General features: G+C 38.4%; 2 protein-coding genes across 8 annotated transcripts in view; both read left to right on the top strand.

The window, feature by feature from the left end:
* LOC309709133 (integrin alpha-L-like) overlaps nucleotides 1-4,184 on the top strand; it is a 29,234-nt gene extending 25,050 nt beyond the window's left edge. For 3 of the 5 annotated variants that reach the window (XM_082537592.1, XM_082537594.1, XM_082537591.1), the window contains 7 exons: nucleotides 1,106-1,213; nucleotides 1,308-1,349; nucleotides 2,025-2,150; nucleotides 2,246-2,359; nucleotides 2,439-2,480; nucleotides 2,583-2,693; nucleotides 2,811-4,184. In XM_082537592.1, the coding sequence (XP_082393718.1) occupies nucleotides 1,106-1,213; nucleotides 1,308-1,349; nucleotides 2,025-2,150; nucleotides 2,246-2,359; nucleotides 2,439-2,480; nucleotides 2,583-2,693; nucleotides 2,811-2,915 (648 nt within the window). In that variant the 3' untranslated portion in view covers nucleotides 2,916-4,184. The remainder of the gene's footprint in view (nucleotides 1-1,105; nucleotides 1,214-1,307; nucleotides 1,350-2,024; nucleotides 2,151-2,245; nucleotides 2,360-2,438; nucleotides 2,481-2,582; nucleotides 2,694-2,810) is intronic. The other 2 variants (XM_082537593.1, XM_082537595.1) reach the window with 2 other exon arrangements.
* A 65-nt stretch (nucleotides 4,185-4,249) lies between these two features.
* Nucleotides 4,250-19,651, top strand: part of dnah6 (dynein, axonemal, heavy chain 6) — a 53,839-nt gene continuing 38,437 nt past the window's right edge. Inside the window, exons 1-22 of one of the 3 annotated variants that reach the window (XM_082537583.1) lie at nucleotides 4,250-4,716; nucleotides 4,852-4,928; nucleotides 8,043-8,113; nucleotides 8,263-8,445; nucleotides 9,344-9,493; nucleotides 10,085-10,423; nucleotides 10,562-10,696; nucleotides 10,820-10,913; nucleotides 11,925-11,985; nucleotides 12,192-12,378; nucleotides 12,499-12,600; nucleotides 12,683-12,790; nucleotides 12,955-13,041; nucleotides 13,127-13,247; nucleotides 14,274-14,425; nucleotides 14,594-14,746; nucleotides 14,870-15,121; nucleotides 15,252-15,380; nucleotides 15,542-15,655; nucleotides 18,588-18,731; nucleotides 18,894-19,049; nucleotides 19,242-19,292. In XM_082537583.1, the coding sequence (XP_082393709.1) occupies nucleotides 4,862-4,928; nucleotides 8,043-8,113; nucleotides 8,263-8,445; nucleotides 9,344-9,493; nucleotides 10,085-10,423; nucleotides 10,562-10,696; nucleotides 10,820-10,913; nucleotides 11,925-11,985; nucleotides 12,192-12,378; nucleotides 12,499-12,600; nucleotides 12,683-12,790; nucleotides 12,955-13,041; nucleotides 13,127-13,247; nucleotides 14,274-14,425; nucleotides 14,594-14,746; nucleotides 14,870-15,121; nucleotides 15,252-15,380; nucleotides 15,542-15,655; nucleotides 18,588-18,731; nucleotides 18,894-19,049; nucleotides 19,242-19,292 (2,856 nt within the window). In that variant the 5' untranslated portion in view covers nucleotides 4,250-4,716; nucleotides 4,852-4,861. The other 2 variants (XM_082537584.1, XM_082537585.1) reach the window with 2 other exon arrangements.

The following is a 19,651-nucleotide window of genomic DNA, read 5'->3' as shown; positions in this document are numbered from 1 at the left end:
GTTGTTAACATGTTTAATGTTATGTATTTTCTTCTATTTAATCTCAAAAAGCTCCTAAAACAGTCAGTGATCACTGTTGACCTCCCTCGGCTTTTATTACCGGTAATCATTTATTTAAGCTCAGTTTTTAAAACCTTAGGATGTAACTACAGCCCAGCCCATGCAGCAGTATATGAATGACTAACCTCGTATTGTGGATGGATTATCTCAGTTGTTCTCCTGGCTGAAGTTTGGTCCTTTTACAGCATCCTGCCATGCGATTACATTTGTTCCTGACCACTGAGAACACTCACGTTAACTTTTATCGAGTGGAAAAAAAGTTAGCTTGTTTATATTATGCTAACATAGCTGTGTCGCTAGCGGTCACGTAGCACATCATTATATACCAGCTAGCCCAACTTCAGTAACCCTACAAACGTCACTGCTGTTTAGTTTTCTGTCTTCATTTATGCTGGAAGTGATATCAGAGCTGTACGTTTTAATTTGTTTCCAAAACCCCGCAGTCAGGACATGCTATATTGTATTTAGATAGAAGCTAGCGAGCTAACTCCCTGCTAACTTCTAACTCCGTTAAATGTCATAAATTCCGTTTTCATGGATGCCTGGATGTTAAACTCAATTGTTACACCTGGTAGAGCAGAACGCTGATCATTTTATTAAAGGTGAAAGACTTTAGACAGTTTTTCAACTCTCAGTAATGCCATAGTGATCGTTTGATATATGGACCTGCAGCGGAGTTTAGGTCCAGACACGGCTAGTGACGTCAGACTGAACAACCGGATTGCCATGTGTTCTCTTGACAGTAGCAGTTTATAAAGAGATAAAAAAAAATATTAGCAGAAAGAAGGTAATTCAGCTTGTTGTTGGTGCGCCTTCTGCGCTGGACCGAGTGATCATTTCACTGGATCAATAAAAATACCAACATTTACTTTGGACAGTGGTCCCAAAACAATATCGATAGGTTCAAGTAAATGTTAAGCTACACTTACTGACTGTAGCTGGCAGATGGGAGGGTGGTATCAATATTTTGATATTCATACATAAACTAAAATATACAAAAAATGTATGTATTTAAAATGACCATTCTCTCTCTACCAATTTACAGATAGATAACTTTGGTTTTAAGGATTTTCCTGTCAATGTTACCATGTTCTTCCCAACTGAACTGGAGCATAACTTTGAAATAAAAAGCTATGAAGTCTTTGTCAAGGAGGTAACTTTGTGTCTGCCAGAACATTTCTCAGTCATACTGGTGCTGGATATGAAAATATAGAGCCTTAAAGCTTACCATACTCTGTCTCTTTAAGAACAAAACGCAGTGCACAGCCACTACTAACCAGACGTCTGAGGTAAGTACAACGGATTTCACATAAAAAATATTGCTTGTATATTGACTATATGCTTAAACTTTCACAACATTGTCAAATCATAAGCGTAACCTGTTGTGTTTGTTTCTGTGTTTTTATGCTTGTACTCTACTGGAATCACTCTGCATTGTTCACAGTTCAGAATAATGACATCATTTTCTTACAGTGGACCTTGCTGTAGCCTTTCAATCGAGGCTCTCTCTTAAATAAGCCATTTTAGCTAATTTTCTTACTTAAGCTAACTTTTATCATAATCAGAAGGTTCCAGGAACATAATACAAAGCCAAAATTTGTCATAAACCATCGGTCTCCTCCTGTGCCCACCTCTTAATCTAGCTTGGTATCCGGTGACAGGTAGGATGGTTGGGATTGATGGCTTGCATCTTATTATACCTCTTATATTTTATTTAAAGTCACACAAATCACATAAATAATCCCAAATCTAATGCTTAGATTGAACGCAATCAGGTAATCTTGACAAAGTTTACATGTCTAAATGCAATGTATTGCGTGCCATTTGATTGGCTGATTAGATATATGTGTTAAAAAGTAGTTGAACAGATGTAACTAAAAATGTGGCCAGTGAGTGTATGACAGAAAGTCAGGAAAAGCCTAATAGGTCTCTCTTAAAAAACTAAACCTCTGGTTCCATTACAGGATTGCTTGCTAGAAAATAAGTGCATAACCATGGTCTGCAAAAGTTTCAATTTGGAGAAATATTCAGCCGCTGAGTTTACCCTGTTGGGAAAAGCAAATTTCCGAGACCTTGAACAGAAGCCAGCCGTATGTAATAACTAAATATTCAGACAAAATATACTCCACATATACATTTTTATATTAAATATAGAAAATCTTGTTAATCTGATCTTAACTTACAGAATCTTCCTTTTCTCAAAAAATACACTGGAGACAGTGGAAATGTAAAATTTGTAAGTTCTATACATGTTGGCTACAACAAGGATCGGTTTGTGTTGGAATCTCTTAAACAAAAGGTATGTCTAAGTTTGACCACAACATATTTCTGTCATTGCTTTTTCAGTAAACCTAATTTATTATATTTATGACCCACAGAAAAAAGACGATTTTACGCCGTTCCAGTTTCCAATGAGAAGGGTACCTGCAGTCTTCACTCATTCAAATAATACTACTAGATGGGTCAACATTAAAAAGAGTTGGGTAGCACTTAGATTTCTTTTCTGTTTTCTCTGGCAACAGATTGAAGTTCAGTTTGATTTCATTATCCCTCCAAATAAACTGCTGATTATTTCAACTGGAGTTAGTTTAGGACTCGTGCTCCTGATTGTAATCACAGTCGTGCTGTTTAAGGTGAGACTTAAAGACTTTTATCTTTATGTTAATTTAAGTGTAACTTGATTAAGCATATTGAAATAATGGTTTTACTATCTGGTCTAATGATTCTTTTTTTCTTTCGTCTCTCTCAAGTTGGGCTGCTTCAAGAGGAGAAAACTCACATATCACATACAACGAGAACGCATCAAAGCAACTGAAAATGTGGAGGAAACAAATGAAAGATACAGATATTTCTAATATACAACTACAGTGAAGGAGTAAATTTGAACATCTAGAAAATGCATTTAATTGGTTCCTTAAAATCTCAACAATTTCTAATCTACCTAGCAACAGCTCAATGAGAAACAGTCCCAAAACCATTGAAAGAACCACTGAACTTTGAAAATGAAAATTGTCCATTTCCAAAGTTGATAAAATTCCCCTTCAAGCTCCTACACTAAGCCATGTGATTATGCCATGCGGGGGGGGTTTTGTCTTTAAAAAAAACAAAACAAGAGACCAAGCTTGGACCAGTGTACCAAAGTAGATCATCACTGATTATGATTGAAACCCTAGTCCCATTCCAAAACCTTAAACTTTTGTTTTGGAGAATAGAAAATGATATTTCTTTCTAATAAAATGAAGTGTTTTTGATGAACAGAGAAAACCATGTAAGTGACTGCTTATCTTGTACTTAAAGTTCAGTTTAAAGGGCTATTTCATTATCATTTGAATGTATATTATTTGTGTCAGATCCTTGTATTGAGTTCCCTTAAAGACAATGGAAATGCCAAAACATTGGACACATTAGTGATGTCAGCTGCATTTATGATATCCTAATTATTAATTATATGATGTCTTTATTTCAATGTGTAGAACATATCGTTTTATGAGTTAAGAGTTGGATGTTTGAATAACAAGGAGAGTATTTCTGAGTAATGTAAAATGTGATGGAGTGGCTGTTTGGTTTCTCCTATGTCGAGATCCAAACTTTAAATAACTGCACAGCTATTATTTTAAGGGTTCGGCAGATGCTTTCGATTATATGAGCTCTAAAATGATATTTTATGATTTTTTTAAATGATTTTTTTTTCACATAATGCATATATAAGAATAATATGTCCTGTGCTTAGTAAATATGTATAGAATGAACCTAGAACTGAAACAAACTGAGTTCGTTTAGAAACGAATGAATTGGACTGATATTGTGAAGATTCACTGATGATTGTGAAATGCAAAGCTTGCATCTATGAACAACAGTCTGGGAAAATAATTATATTTGTGGTAATGGAAAATTATAATTCCACCATATGTCCCTTAGTACTTTTAGATGCTTTAAAAAAGTAAAAGATTTAACACTGAGATATTTGTGGTTTACTCAGTGTATATCTAACTGACATATGCAGTATGACAAGCTGCCAGCAGATGATCCCTGTAAAGGACTAGTACAATAGTCTCATGATGTCAGTATGATAAGAAGGACACCTCAATTCCAATTACATTTTGCGTAATAAATTAGGATATTTATATTCCGTTGAATTCCGTTTTCCAAATTTTGCCAGACATAATGGGACATAAACGTTGTTTTTACTGCCTTTTACTGTATATTTCATTTAACTCTTAGCTGTTATATGCCTGTTAAGGGGATGAAACTCTTTTGTTTTGCTCAGCTGTGGAAGAAGATGAACGTGTGGAGCGCTGACACCCTGTAGTCTCATACAAATTACACGGATGCTTGCAATAACTGCATATAGACCACTTTCACTCGAGGGCTGTGTTTGTAGTAAAATGCCAAACAAGGGACGTTAGGCTGCGTTGCATGCTGGGAAATAATTTTGTTGCTAGGAGACCGTAAACCTCATTCGGTGACGGTACAGCGCTTTGTAGCTAGTTTGACAAAGCTCTAAACACTAAGGCAGTTTAATTATTATTTTGAGAGAACAATAAGATATTCTGGTGCTGAATATTTGATTCGATAGCCTGCTTAAATACAAGGTGACTGCAATCACAACACTGTCATCAGGCATCAACGAAGTTGAAAACGTTTTCTAACTTAACGGTAGGTTCAGTACAGGCCAACTGTCAGTTCGCTTCGACGTTTTCCAGCGTTTTAAGTACGTGACTTTAGCTAGTTGCATCACACTGTGCACTTGCTTTTTGCACTTCCTGTCCTCTTGTCCTTTTACTCTCTCAGGGACGAGAATATGGACTCAACTGCGAGGGGCGCGCAGCCGATCCTCCCTGCCCAAAGAAGTGCTAGTGGCTCCCCAGGTGGGTACATCCATTATTCTGTTCATTTGTGTTCATACAGCGCCAAATCACAACAACCGTCGCCTCAAGACGCTGTATATTGTAGTGATGGGTCGTTCGCGAACGAAATGGCTCTTAGAGCCGGCTCTTTGACGTGAACGACGCGAGCCGGCTCCTTATCGCAAGCCGTCACGTGGGTTTTTTTTTTCTTCTTTCTCTCAGCCTCTCTCTCGCACTTTTTTTCCGCTTCACTCTGCACGCGAGCCTTGTGCTTTACGCTGGGCAGAGGGGGGAGGGGCGGTAGTTACACTCAGTAGCACAGGAACAGAGCCAGAGAGAGAGAAAGAGAGGCAGGGACAACAACATTAGAAAGGTATAGTAATCATCCACAACTATTTTCGGTTGCAGATGATAAAGGATTGAGAAAGTTTATTCATGCAGGTCCATATGACAGAGAATATGCATGTTCTTTTAGTTTTCATATTATAATTTATATTTAATTGTGTTGTGGTTTGCAGTGTTTTGTGTTTTTTTCACTTTAAATTTGTGAAAGGAAAAAGCTGAAAATTTAAATAGTTAAAACTTGAAATGTGAATAGTTGATTTTTGTATTATATGATTTATTTATTACATTTTATGTGGAGTGAATAAATAAAAGTATATTTACGGTGGCCCCTAGAGACAAAGCACATACAAACTTCAAATCACGTACGAACTCTGAAGCATGTACAAACTCCAAAACACGTAAAAACACGTACAAACTCCAAAACACGTAAAAACTCCAAAACACGTAAAAACACGTACAAACTCCGAAGCACGTAAAAACTCAGAAGCATATAAAAACTCAGAAGCACATAAAAACTCAAAACACGTACAAAAGAGAACAGAAGTGCTCCAGGATGCTGGGCGCAGTGTTGAGACTTTGTTATCTTGTGGCTACACAAGCCAGCAAGTACCAACGACCGGATTTGGTGTGTGGTAATAACAGGTAAATGAACTTTTTTTTAAATTATTTGAATATATATATGAGTGCCTGTGTATAAATACACAAACAATACACACATGCTTTCAATTGTGTAATTTAAGTGATCTAGTAGCTCTGCTTTGGAAGTTCAGTTCATGCTAGAAATGTGTTTTGGAGTTTGTACGTGTTTTGTCTCTAGGGGCCACCGCATATATTTATATATAAACATATATAAATAAAACCACTTGTTTTTATGTTAGTAATTCCTTTTGTGCATAATTTTATATTATTGTTAATAATAAATTAATTAAAGCAACAAAACAACCTGAAGAGCCGGTTCGGAGCCGAAAGAGCCGGCTCTTTTTAGTGAGCCGAACCGAAAGAGCCGGATCTCTAAAAAGAGCCGGAAATCCCATCACTAGTATATTGTACAGAGAAAACCCCAACAATCAGACGAATCCTTGAGCACAAACACTTGGCGACAGTAGGAAGGTAAACTCCCCATTTAACAGGAAGAAACCTCCGGCATGACCAGGCTCAGGGAGGGGCAGCCATCAAGAGTGTGAGAGTGTGGGGAGTGAGACAGGACAAAACACGGGCTGTGGAAGAGAGACAATAATAACCAATGAATAAATGCAGAGTGGTGTATTTAAATAAGGTGAATGAAGAAGAAACACTAAGTGCATTGTAGGAAGCCCCCAGCAGCCTTGGTCTATTGCAGTATAACTAAGCAGGCTTCAGGGTCACATGATCCAGCGCTAAACATATGCATTGCAAAAATAAATTACAGTTTTTAAGTCTAATCTTAAGAGTAAAGAGGGTGTCTGTGTCCTGAATCCAAACTGGGAGCTGGTTCCATAATAAAAGGGTCTAAAAGCCTTAAAGGTCTAAAAGGCTAGTCTCCTGTTTTACTTTTAAATATCCTAGAAACCTACAAGTAAACAACCAGTCTGACAGCAAAGTCCTATGGTCCTATGATGTCTTTAAGATAAGATGGGGGGTGATTATTCAAGACCTTGTATGTGATCAGAAGGAGTTTAAATTAAATTCTCAATTTAACAGGGAGCCAATGAAGAGAAGCTAATGCAGGAGAAATATGCTTAATCTCTCTAGTGCCTGTCAGTACTCTCACTATAGCATTTTGGATCAACTGAAGGGGTTTCAAAGCTTTTAGTTAATGAATTACAATAGTAACAAATATTTCTGGCACAACTACACCTACTGCATGGAGAAGATAAGGATCTAATGACGCAGAGACTCCAGCAACACTTAAAAGTAATGAGAAACAACTTTATTAAGTGACCAACACATTTCGGCTTGTAGCCTTCATGAGGGTCATTGTAAAATGTAAAACAGTTTGTGTTTAAGTAAAAGCCAGGAAACAGAAAACAATTTCAAATGGATAATTAAACCTTCACAAATAAACCAGCTGACCAACTGACATTTAACGAGGTGGTATTGGTCATTTAGTTAAGTCACAGCCCAAGTCACAGCCTTCGATTCTGGACTAAACCATTAAAGATTAAAAGGGGAGGGAAAAAATCCCCACATGTCTTAACGTAATACATACTCAAAATTACACAGAAAGATGCAAATAAGTTAATATAAAGAATAAAAAAAGATAAAATTTAAAAGTAAATATAAGTACAGGAACATTAAAAGAGGAAGATGATGGAAAAATGTAGTTAAAAAATCAGTTGGTCAGTTGGTCACTGAATAAAGTTGTTTCTCATTACTTTTGCTTGTGTAGTGTTGCGGGAGTCTCCGCATCAAATTAATTACAATAGTTCAGCCTAGAAGTAATAAATGCATGAAGTAATTTTTCAGCATCACCCTGAGCAAGAATGTTTTTAATTAAAGGGATCTTGCGTAAATGCAAGAAAGCAGTCCTACATATTTGCTTAATATGCACATTGAAGGACATTTCCTGGTCAAAACTTCAAGATTCCTCCCAGTGTTACTGGAGCCCAGGTAATGCCATCCAGAGTAAGAATCTGGTTAGACACCATTTCTAAGATTTCTATCTGAATTTAGAAACAGGAAATTAGAGGTCATCTAGGCCTTTATGTCTTTAAAATTATAGTGAGTGACATATAACCAGTAAGTCTCGGGTAGTCAACCTCTTTTGCAAATGTTAGGAATAAGTTTGGTTTCTACTTGATACTGTCACAGAGCTGCTGCAAAAGCTTCCTGAACTACAGAAGCCCCCTGACCCACCAAAGCCTCCATTCAGAGATCCCCAGGTGAGACTTGGCTTATTAAGTTCAAATGGTAGATGGTATGAGATCCAGTTTACTGTATACCCAGTGTCATCCATAGGAGTTTTTGCTTATCCATAAAATAAATGAAATGATAGGGGCTTTTGCATGTCTTTTGCTTTCCTTAAATGTAGGGTGTGTTGAAGAGATGTGTAAAACGAAACGAGCCCAGTGTTCTACATTTAAAAGCTCGCGAAGAGATGATTTTTCCAGGTTGGTACACAGAGCCACAGTCATCTAAAAGTCTGGAGCAACGGCGCCGTGAAGTTATCGACCTAACTTCTCAGCCATCCTCTAAAGATGCCACTGACCAACAGGTATTAGACGATAATATGTATGAAAAAAGCCTACTATGAGCTTTAATTTGTATCATATTTGCTACATCAGCATTTGTGGCAATTTGTTGCTTAATACTGTGTTGTACAATTTATTTAGTTTGGTTTGTTTGGGGGTTTTTTTTTAGAAGGTGCCTCTTACAGTGATAATGTAAACGTCTCAAAACTATCAAATATTCACCTGGGATTAAGGGTTTAAGGGATTCATTCTGCCTGGTTTCTAGGCTAAAACTGTATCCAACTATGCATTGCTTCACTTTTTGGAATTGCATTGTCTGCACAAGGGGCCACAGGTGACCATATTCCACATAGCCAGAGTGTAGTGGCGCAAGAACAAGTCCAACCATTGGGCCTTTGATGGGTGTCTTCGCCCTCTGTCTCCCCACGTTCCTGTCCCCCAGTTTGTTTTCACTGCTGAGCTATCCAATAAAGGCATAAACATGCCCTATTTTATGAAATCATGTGAATGCAATAACTGAAAAGGAAGTCACTGAGGATGTATGTCATAGCTGCATCTACTAGGAGGCTGAGGGGTTATTCTGGTGGCTGCCAGTGTTTATATATTTAGCAGTACACGCTTTGAGTTTTTTTAATCAAATCCAGATGAAATATTAACACTCATTCTTCTACATTTTTGTGTGCAAACTTTGGCTTTCACCAGTTCTGCACTTTGGAATGATTTAGTATATTTCAACAGCTTCAACATGTTCCTTAAATAATTCAATAATTACAGCAGTTCAACTCAAACCATTCAGCTTTCAGCATTCACACTGCATTTTCTTTAGGAAGTTAGTCAAGCTATCGTTATAAATCTTTTCACATCCATAAAAGAATCAAACTGTTATGAGCTTATGCAGTTTTTTGCTTACCTTTAATGTAGGTTGTGCCAAAGAGGCTTGTGAGACCTAAGAAACCGAGTCTCCAACACTTAAAAGCCTCTGAGCAGTCATCCACACCAAAAGATCTGAAACAAAGGCACCATGAAGCTGTCCACCTACCTCCTCTGCCATCCACTAAAAATGTCCAACAGGTATGAGAAGTCAATAGGTATGATTTTAAAAAAGCTTGCCCTTTAAAATATTGTGTGACCAGCCCTTGTCTGATGTCGCAAGCATTGCACACACAGTACAGAAAGTACTCTAGTCTAGTATTTATAAGTTAAAGTTAGTTAAAGTAAATACTGTATCATAAAAGAGGTCCCTTGACATATTCAGGCAGCTTGATAATGTAGCGGTAACACTACACACCTTTGGAGTGGGAGTCGGAAGTTCGATTCCCACCCAGTATCCATTAAGTAAGGGTCCTGGTTAGACCCCCCATGCTAAAAACCAAGCCCTGGAATGGTGTGGCTACTTCTGCAGCCTGTCAGCAGCTCAGACGCGAAACATTTCACTGCGTATCATACTCTGTATGATTGTGTAGGTGACAAATAAAGCTTGTTTGAGGAATTTGTAATAATGGTAGCATATTTTACATTAAAAAGCAATATAGTGCTGTAGTACATCAGTAAACAATATCTATAGTGTACAGTGAATAGGTAGTTCCAAAATATGTCTAAAGCAATTTTCTGTCATAATTGCCACTATAACTGGAAAACTTAACTTCTCTCTTCTTTCCTCAGCCCTTAAAGGGTGTGATGTCAACCCCCCCTTTCCCAAGGCTTCCCATTAAGAGTTATATACAGTGGGACTATACTTCCAAATCTCAACTTAATGAGTACCACAGTACTGACTTTGTTTTGACTGACAGTCAAACTGTGATTTCGGAGTCTGATGGTGATGATGCAGGATTGCTAATTGTGAAGCGCTGGGAAAAGAACGTATGCAAGCTGCGATGCATCCCCTTCTTTGCACGCTACAGACTATGGAAACCTTTCTATGTCTGGCACAGAAATGTTCGTGCCAACAAGATGACTTTGGCCAGGGAGTCACTACAAAAAAATTTGTTTATTGTCATCCCGGTATGTGTATGTACAAACTGAAGTCTGTTTTTAGTGAGCTCTAAATATTTTCAGAGAGAGAAAGTCTTTGAATTATACAGATTTTAATAAAAGTGTGGTTCTTTTATCATGTTCTTTACATTTGTCTATGTTAATCAGAATCTAAGTCCTGCACTGATGGATATTAGGAAAATGTGCTGCCAACTTATTGAAACAGGCTTCTGTCACGTGAAGAAAAAGTATGCATACACACTGCAGGAATTCCAGGACAGTAAGATCAAACAACTACAAGAGGTGCAGTTGTATAAGAACTTTTCATATATATATGTGTATGTGTATGTATATACTGATATTGTCTGTTTCATTACATTGGTTATAAGGTTATTATTACATTATTGCTTTCTTTCTTATTATCAGGCATACAGCGACCTGAAGGGGTTTCATGAACTAGTAAAGGAGGAGACAGTTTATACCTGTGGCCGCTACTTGATGGATGCTAAAGCTCGTGTTGGTGCGTACATGATGTGGATACTGTTTAAGACACATGCTGGTGGCCACGAACTAATTGCCACTGTGGCTATATAAGCCACATAGGTTAACCTTGGCTTGAAGACCTTTCTGAGCAGGTTGGAACTGGAGAGATAGTCTCTTCACTCTGAGAATCTGGGTTACAATGTAACCAACTGTTCTCTTTCATCTCTCTGTCTTACATATTTCATATGTAAGAGTCCATATGAACTCCATGTGTCCATAGGCTTATATGGACTCTGTATAATTCAAAGACTTCCTTCAGTGGACTCTGTAAGACACCATGAGAAAACCAAGCATATGCAGCTGTTCAGGCAGTTCAGGCATTAGGCTAGACCCCTGCTAGCCACATGGGCACGGTCTGGGCCTAAGTAATACACACACTTACCATGGCCACCCTCTATAGGCATATTTATTCCACAACTTAAATAGGTGTCATCCACTGGGCTAGCCATATTCTGTCTGGGAAATGTGCTGGAGTAATTTGGGTAACAATCACACGTCATATACTTAATGTTATACAGGTTCTAAAAACTATGGGTGTGATGCAGTTTTCTGTCGCTGCGACTGTTGAAATGTGACTCTGAGAGTCAGGTAGCAATTGCCAACAGCACAATGTTTTTTTGTAACTGTCTGGTGAGTTGGGTAGGATGAATGAAAGCAGCCTGACTTTTCCTCTAACTGGCCAGATTTCACGTGGCAAAAATGGCTACGACAGCAGGTTGGTGAAGCACCCAAGCTTTTCACTAGTTTGTGTAGGGGGAGACAACAGCCATCTCTGAAGAGGTCGGGGTGACCAGCTCTCTTCTTACAATTTAAGCAGACATGCTGATGTTACGCACACTACACGCATTATAGGTACTTAAAGAGTATCCATGCTGCGCTGTGGGGATGTAGGTTGCAGAGATAGTCTTGACACAATAGAGAAAGTTGATTTGTATATCCAGATGTAGATCACAAAGTTCAAAGCCTGTTCATGCTCGGTTTGTCACAGAACAAGAAAAGAAGAACGCATCAGGGACCAACATGTCTTTTTTCTTCAACCACGTCATCCAGTGGGTGCATTTTATTTCTGTCTTTGCTTCCCAAAATGTAATATGTTTTCTGTATTGATTTGTATATTAAGCATACTGTACTTTTTTGTTTTAATAACAAAACACTCACATAAGTAAATAAGCAAAATGGCAAAAATACAGAACAGATAATCATGGCTCAAGCACATCTGTCACACTAACGATGTCTTTGTTTCTTACCTGCCCAGCTTTGTTCGACTTGTTGACTATTTGGTTATCACCACCTTGCACAGCTGTGCAGTGATTGCAGTGGATGAAATACTGACTCTCCTGCAAGTGCAGGCAGGTCCAACACCCAGCAATGCCATCATTCAAAGCTGGACCCTTGACTCAGACGCTGCCACTGACTGTACTGAAAAAGAGATGGATGAAAAGGTAGGGGAATTATTCAGTACAAGTAACTGTAAAAATATTGCATTTATTTTTGTAGCCATGAGAAATCGAGATGTCAAGAGAACACATTCTTGTTTATGCCAATATATGTATCTTCATCAGACTATTGAGTCAGAAGCTCCTCAATTCCATCCTGTATTCATGTCTGAGTTGATCCTGGACACAAACAGCTTGACTTATAAACCCTCTGAAGAGAACTTCTGGGTATGATTAGTTTTTACACTGTATAGTTTTTTTGTTTCTAATCAGAAAATACCCATCAACATTATGTTTCTGTTTCCTACAGGAGACTGTTGCAGATTTTATCAAGCATTTTGAGAACATGGTGACGTCAGTTAAGGATCTTACTAAAGATCCTATTTTTAATTCAGTGATTGAACCTCAAAGGGGTGAGGTTAGTGACGTTCTTCAATCTATTTCAACATATTTTCAACCTGCCTCATATTTATACTTAAAATTGTCAGATTTTTTGATATGATTGAAGTATTATGGTTATGTTGAATTTTAATTTGCAATTAATATGGGATTTTATTTGAATGTTTTATATGTTTCTGGAAGGTGGTAAATAAATATGAAAATGCACCCTCTTTGAAAGTTATCCTAAACAATGACGTCTACCTGCAAAGTTTAAAGCAAAGCATCCAGGTCAGTGTTTTTACTGTGTTGTTTTCGTACGGTCTCATGGCGTCCTGATAGCTTTGAACTGAGCTGATGTATTTTTCTCCTTCAGAGGTCATTCCAGATTGTATTTGCTGCTGCAAACGTGTACTCACACATGTTTGAGCACTTTCTGAGAATCTACAAGGAGAATGAAAGTTTGGATCTGGATGCACTGCAGGGACAGGATCAAGGTAATGTGCAGTACATCAGCATCAACACTGTTAGAGCTTTCTGTAAATTTCTGTGTTTTTTGTCTTTGTTTTGAAAAGATAAAGGTTTTATTTGTCAGATAGTTGGACACTTAAAAACAGCACATTCATGTGTTGTCACTGGGTGTATCGTTGAAATATGACAAATGTCCTCCCTCATAATATGCTTTTTAATATTTATTTAACTTTTGCATTGGTCCTTTCGGTCCTTTCTTGGCCTGCTGCTTTTCTTTAATGCGTTTTTTTGTTATGGAAATGTTTTATAGTTTACTGCCCAGACAGGATCCATATGACTCAGTGTGATTTCAATTGTGTCCTTACAAAACATATTTCATTTTGTCTTTTAATACTTCAAGCTGTCACCAAATTCACATACCTTCAGAGACCATTACATATTATTATTTCTACTCCATTAAGAAAATTATTATTCTCTTCTTGTAGCCAGCAGTCAGTTTGCAGCAATATTTTGTTTTAGCATATTCATTCCACTCTCTGTTGAAGCCTCTATATCTTAGATCATAGCTTGGATCATAGACCCCACAGTTTGATTGTTCTCAGCAAATTAAATTGTTCTTTACAAGTTTGGCAGAGTCTCTCTACAAGTAAAAGTCAGTGTACGTAATGATATGGATATGACATGGAATCTTTCTTATCACTGTAGGTTTAGGTAACAGTACAGGGTCAATCAATTGTTGTAGCCTATACTATATTGATTTTTTAAAACATTTTTTTCATTCTTAGTTTGATGGTTGTTATGTTTATTTTAGAACACCTTACATTATAAATGCTTTTAATATTCTTGGGAAAACGTTCGGTCTAAAAAAGCAAAATGGGGATATTGGACATGTTTCTGAATAGGAGAAAATAAAATAAAGTCACGAAGAATAATAAGTTAATAAGTTTTACTTGTTAACTTATTGTTCTTGTGGTTTGTTTACAAAAAGCAAAGTAACCACAAGATACATGTTATTTCCTTTTTTGCTGATAATTCTTGATTTTATCTCACAGATTTATCCTTCTTTCAAAAAGCGCTCAAGTTATACCCCACACAGCAAAAGGAAGCCGCGGGTATTCAGCAGAGGACACATCTTGGTTTACTGGTTGTGGACAAAGGACAGCTCAAAGAGAAGCTTGTGTCATCTTCCCTCCGAAATCTGGAGGTTAGGATTAGCCTATCTGCACATGCATGCAATACACTCAATAAGTTAGTCCACTAAAATGTATTTTTTTTCCCATTATTATTTTGTTTTTTGTTTTTCATCTAAATTTTACTCTTGATTATTTTGGAAACATTTGGAAATGTTTTTGACCATAAAATGTGATTTAAGGTCATCAATCACATGCTCACCCAACTCGCTAAGAGGAAAGTAGACGCCATAGTGACGGAAGTTTGTGAGGCCGAAGTTAAACTAGGTTTCAGTCCTTCTACTACAGCTCAGCTGGCTGACTTTCTCACATTTGTGGATGAGATTCAGGAGAGGGTGAGACGCTCCTGTTTAATAATTAAATCCGATAAACCAATAAAACAGCAGCTTGTTTTCTTTTTCCTCAGCTTCCTTTCTCTGCTTTACTTGACTCCATATTTCCATTTTTTGTTTTGCTAGATTATAGAAATAAAAGAAGAGCAGAAATCAGTATCCAAAATGTACGATCTGATCAACATGTACTCAGTTCCCACACCACCAGAAGATCTTGTGAAGTTTGCCGCACTGGAACCCTTTATTGAGTCGTTAAGCTCTGTCATGCTAAAGGCAGTGCTACAGCGGAATGGTACTATGGAAAAGTTTTGCAGCTGCTTGCAGAAGGATATAAAGGAAATCAAACAGGAGGACATGAAAATCCAGCTTAAATTGCAGGTATAAAAAGATGATGACTTTGTTTTTAATTTTGTTGTTATTTTTCTTTTTAATAATGCTAACTAATGGACAATTAAAAAAAACAAAATACATTTGGTATAATTAAAAACTTGTGGATTTCAATGTGTAGGATCCACAAATTCTAGACATCAATGCTGATTCATCACAAGTGCATCTGCTGTTGAGGGAGATCAAGATTTCCATAGAAAAGCTACAGGCCAAAGCATCCTCCTGCATAGCCTACCAGAAGAAATTCAAGGTATTTCTTCTTTCAATGTAAACATATTTCATAGAAATTAGATCAGGCCATAACAGTTTCAATGTGTGCTAAAAAAAAGTTGTTACTTTAATTTTGAAAGCCAAACTTCTGACCACCTGAAAACAACTTACTCTCCCATTCTCTGTTTTTAATTAATAAAGATGGAGGTGACCAAATTTGAGTCACTGGAGCAGCTGACGGCAATGTTCAAGCTAAAGCAGTTGCTCTGGACCTCTCTGGAGCAATGGGACCCTTTACAGAACGGATGGCAGCAGGTGAGGTGCAAACGTTTAATTCTATATCTACAGCACTGAAAGTAATTCTTTCACCACCTGCTCAATTTGTGAGTGGGCGCAGGGAGGTTTGGGGTCTTCACTCACCCCGGTTCTGTTAGCCGTCGGGGCTGGGAGGAGGTGCTGGCCGTCAGATTGGGGTCTGGGATGCGGGGCCTCCCTGCTACTGCAGATAAGGAGGTGGTCCGCTTGCCTCCACCCCAGAGAGAAGGGTTACATCTCCTGGGTCTAGGTGCGGCTTGCCCCTCTGAGGGCGGGGGTACCTGGACCTGGGATATAGAGTATGTTTGGGGAGTGCGACTATCTGTGCAGTGTCTATTTGTGTCTGTCTACACGTTGGGTGAGTGCCGAGTATTTGGTTGTGCATATGGGGTGGGAATGCACGTCTGTGTCCGCGTACGCCTGTTCGTCTGTGTCTATATGTCAGGTTGGGTCTTAGACTCAACCTCTCTGGGTACATCTCAGGCCCTCTAAAGTACGGAGGCCTATCTCCCCTCACCACACTCCCTGCCGGTGGCTGATGCCCTCAGACGTTGGTGTGTTGGTGGTCCTTGTCGTCTGTGGCTGGGCGCTCATGTATGTACCGGCTCACTCCTGGTGGCCGATTGGCGGGGCCTGGCGCCTGTGGCCCGGCTGGGCCCCTTCCGGGGGATGGGATGCCCTCAGGCCTCTGGCCTCTGGGCCTGAAGCTCGGTCCTCTCTGGCACAGCTGGCTGCCGGCAGAGCCCGCGGGCACGCCACCGCAACCCCCTCTGGCCTCTGCTCCGTACCCTCATACCCTGGAAGACGGGGCTATGGCTCCCCACACTCCCTAGCAGATCGTTACATGGAGAAACCTTTGGAATACAAACATGCTGATCCACACAGGTATGCACACGGGTGTTCACAGACACGGACTACACCTTTCTTGGCTGCTGCCTCAAAGCACATTGTGCGCTGTCTATCTTGCGTGCTGCACAATATCGTTTAATATTTAGTATCTACTGTTATCTACTGCTAGCTAGTTTGTTGTGATGGTGCTGTTTTTTATTATGTTGCTCTTTTTTTGTTTGCTTTCTCTTCTGTTTTTTTTCTCCATACAGGTGATCCAGGTGTTTTGCTTGTTTTTCTTTCTTTCTCTCCCTCTCTTTCTTTCATTCTTTCTCCCTGTCCTATCCCCCAGTCATGTCTGTCCCATTTGTAGCAACCGAAAATAAAATAAATACATAATTATAATAAAGGTCAATCAAATGGACCAATATGGCAAGGCCATGATGATCCACTTGGTAAAATAAATCCGCTTGGCATCTTTCTTGGCCTTAAGACAACAATTCTGATGACTAAAGATCCAAACGGGACACAAAAAAAGAAAAAAAAAGAAATGTCTGCAGTCTGAATGTCTGAACATACACTCACAAATACAAATGTTAAAAATGTGGAGCTGCTTTAAACCATTTTCGTGTCACTATATAATGAAATAAAAGCTGTCTGTATTTGACAAATATTACCCTGTTACCAGGATGACAGACAGCTAGTATGAACCCACAGAGAACGTGACTTTTTGGAATTGAAATGAAAGTACTTTGACCCACCCACAGCTGAGCCGTGTCATAGAGGCCACTCTGTGTGTGAGTTTGTGTGTGTCAGTCCTTCATGTCAGCATTCATCAGTTTGTTTGTGACTGGCAGAAACTTTGATGGCAGCAGCACAGTTGACCATGAGTGGTGTCACAACTACCAAAGGCTTAGTTATGATTTTGACTCTGATGTGTCTGCTCCATCTTTCAAGTGCACTGATAAACAAGGACAAACTGGAGGAGCTGAAGGGAAATGTTGAAACATCACAAAAGGAAACAGCGAGAAGGAAGGCTGAAAATAATTTAGACAGAGCCTATGTTCCAGCTATCTTTGATGATTTTGGACATCTCATGGATCCTTTGTGTGAAGTTATGAAGCCATTGTTGATTTCTACATCACTGCTTAGACCAGTGTTGGATGCAATGGATGACCTAAAGACTTGTGATGGCAACACTAACACAACTAGAAAATAATAAAGATGAAATGTAGCATGTTAGTCAGCGTCTGTCTCTGGTATTAAATGTTCTGTATCTGTAAACCTTCTCTTTCATACTGTGCTGCCTCAAAATCAAAGCTAACTGTACACTTGACTTATAAACTTTGACAAGAAAAAAAAACATCTAAATGATTCAGAGAAGACTTTGAAGAAATTGCTGTGGTTGGATAAAAGTAATATCAAGCTGGGACAGGGCCCTATACACAAAATCTTGGGAATTTAGTTCCCTCAGCCAGAACACTGAAGAACACTGTGGATGGATCTTCCAGCATGACAATGACCCTAACATACCACCAAGGCAACAATGGAGCGGCTAAATAGGAAGCACATTAATGTTATTGAATGGCCAATTCAGTCTGTTGACCTGAATCCCGATAGAAAAATCTATGGAAGGAACAGCCATGCGACTGTTAAGATAGCTCTAAATCTTTTAGGATTAGAGAGTTTTCCATTAAAGAGAAGTGGGCCAAAATCCCTCCTGTGTGCAAACCTGGTGATAAATTACGAGAAAAATCTTACCGCTGTGCTTACCAACAAAGGTTTCTCTGTAAAGTACAAAGTCATGTTTTTCTTCAGGAACAAATACTTTCACTTAATGATTTCAATTAATTACATGCAAAATAATTTATAACTTTTATGCACTGTTTATTTATATGGATATTTAGATGATATTCCGTCTCTCACCATGAAAACAAGACACTGTTCATTTCTTTGTAAGTGAGCCAAGTTACAAATTTAGCAGGGGATTAAATGATTATTTCCTCCACTGTATAGCAAGTCTGTCCATGCATACACTATAAAGTACAGTTTATAAATGAATGCCATTAGCTCTACTGTGTTCTTTCATTTTATCCATCACTAGAGCACGCTTCAACAACTGGACATGGAGCAGTTTAGCTCACAAGTCAACAAATACAACAAGTACGTCAACCAGCTTGAAAAGGGTCTGCCACGTAACAATATAGTTCCCTGTCTGAAGAACAAGGTGGACGTGATGATGCACAGAGTGGGTAGAAAAAAAGTGTTATGAAATATCTCATATTTTTTGTTTCATAGATAATGTTGCTAGCAGCCTCTTTATAAAATCATACCACATTAAAATATGGGCTGAAAGTAATAGACTGTTTTTGTGACTGCCCAAGTGGTATTTATGTGTTCTTTTTTTTAGCTGCCTGTGATCACTGATCTTCGTAACCCATGTCTGAAACCGGAACATTGGAAGACTTTGGAGTCTTTGGTGGGGACTTCCCTCAATGTGGATGAACTTACCATAGCTGGTTTAGAGGAGCTCAGTGTTTTCTCATATGGCAAGGAGATTCAGGAGGTAAAATGTATATAATATGAGATTTGCTTGTTCTGCTTAGGAGACTCTGGGTACTACTGAGTACACAACACATCCTAATACCTAATAAAAGTTACAGATTGATTAGAGATCCCAAATTTATCAGCTCATCATTAAATTGCAACTATAGTTATGGCAAACTCCTTAGGAACTGACACAAATATTAACTTTTAGGTTTCAGGACAAGCTTCAGGTGAGGCATCAATGGAGACCATTATCACAAAGGTATGTGGGTTAAATATAACTATTTATACAGATATTACATCTCATTAAAAGTACTAAATTAGAAGTTACATTTACATATCTCTCTATTTAATATACTATCCCCACATTTTATACCCAAATATGAGTAAAAGCCACTCAAATGTTACTTGATTTCAGAGAAAAAATGCTAATCTATTAGTGTAAAAGGGAAGAAACAGTTAGCTACGTTTGCATAACCAATTAACAAGACAAGATACGACACGTTACATGGCTATAACTATAATAGCATAAGAGGTCTAATGCAGCAGATGTTTCCACCATAGACAGGTTAACTGTTTTGGCTGCAGTGACAGATTTAGCACACTACTCAACACAATATC

Source organism: Aulonocara stuartgranti (assembly GCF_965226115.1).
Source record: "Aulonocara stuartgranti genome assembly, chromosome: 6".
Taxonomy (NCBI): domain Eukaryota; kingdom Metazoa; phylum Chordata; class Actinopteri; order Cichliformes; family Cichlidae; genus Aulonocara; species Aulonocara stuartgranti.
The sequence above is the reverse complement of the archived record's forward strand: the minus strand, read 5'-3'. Positions and strand labels throughout refer to the sequence as shown.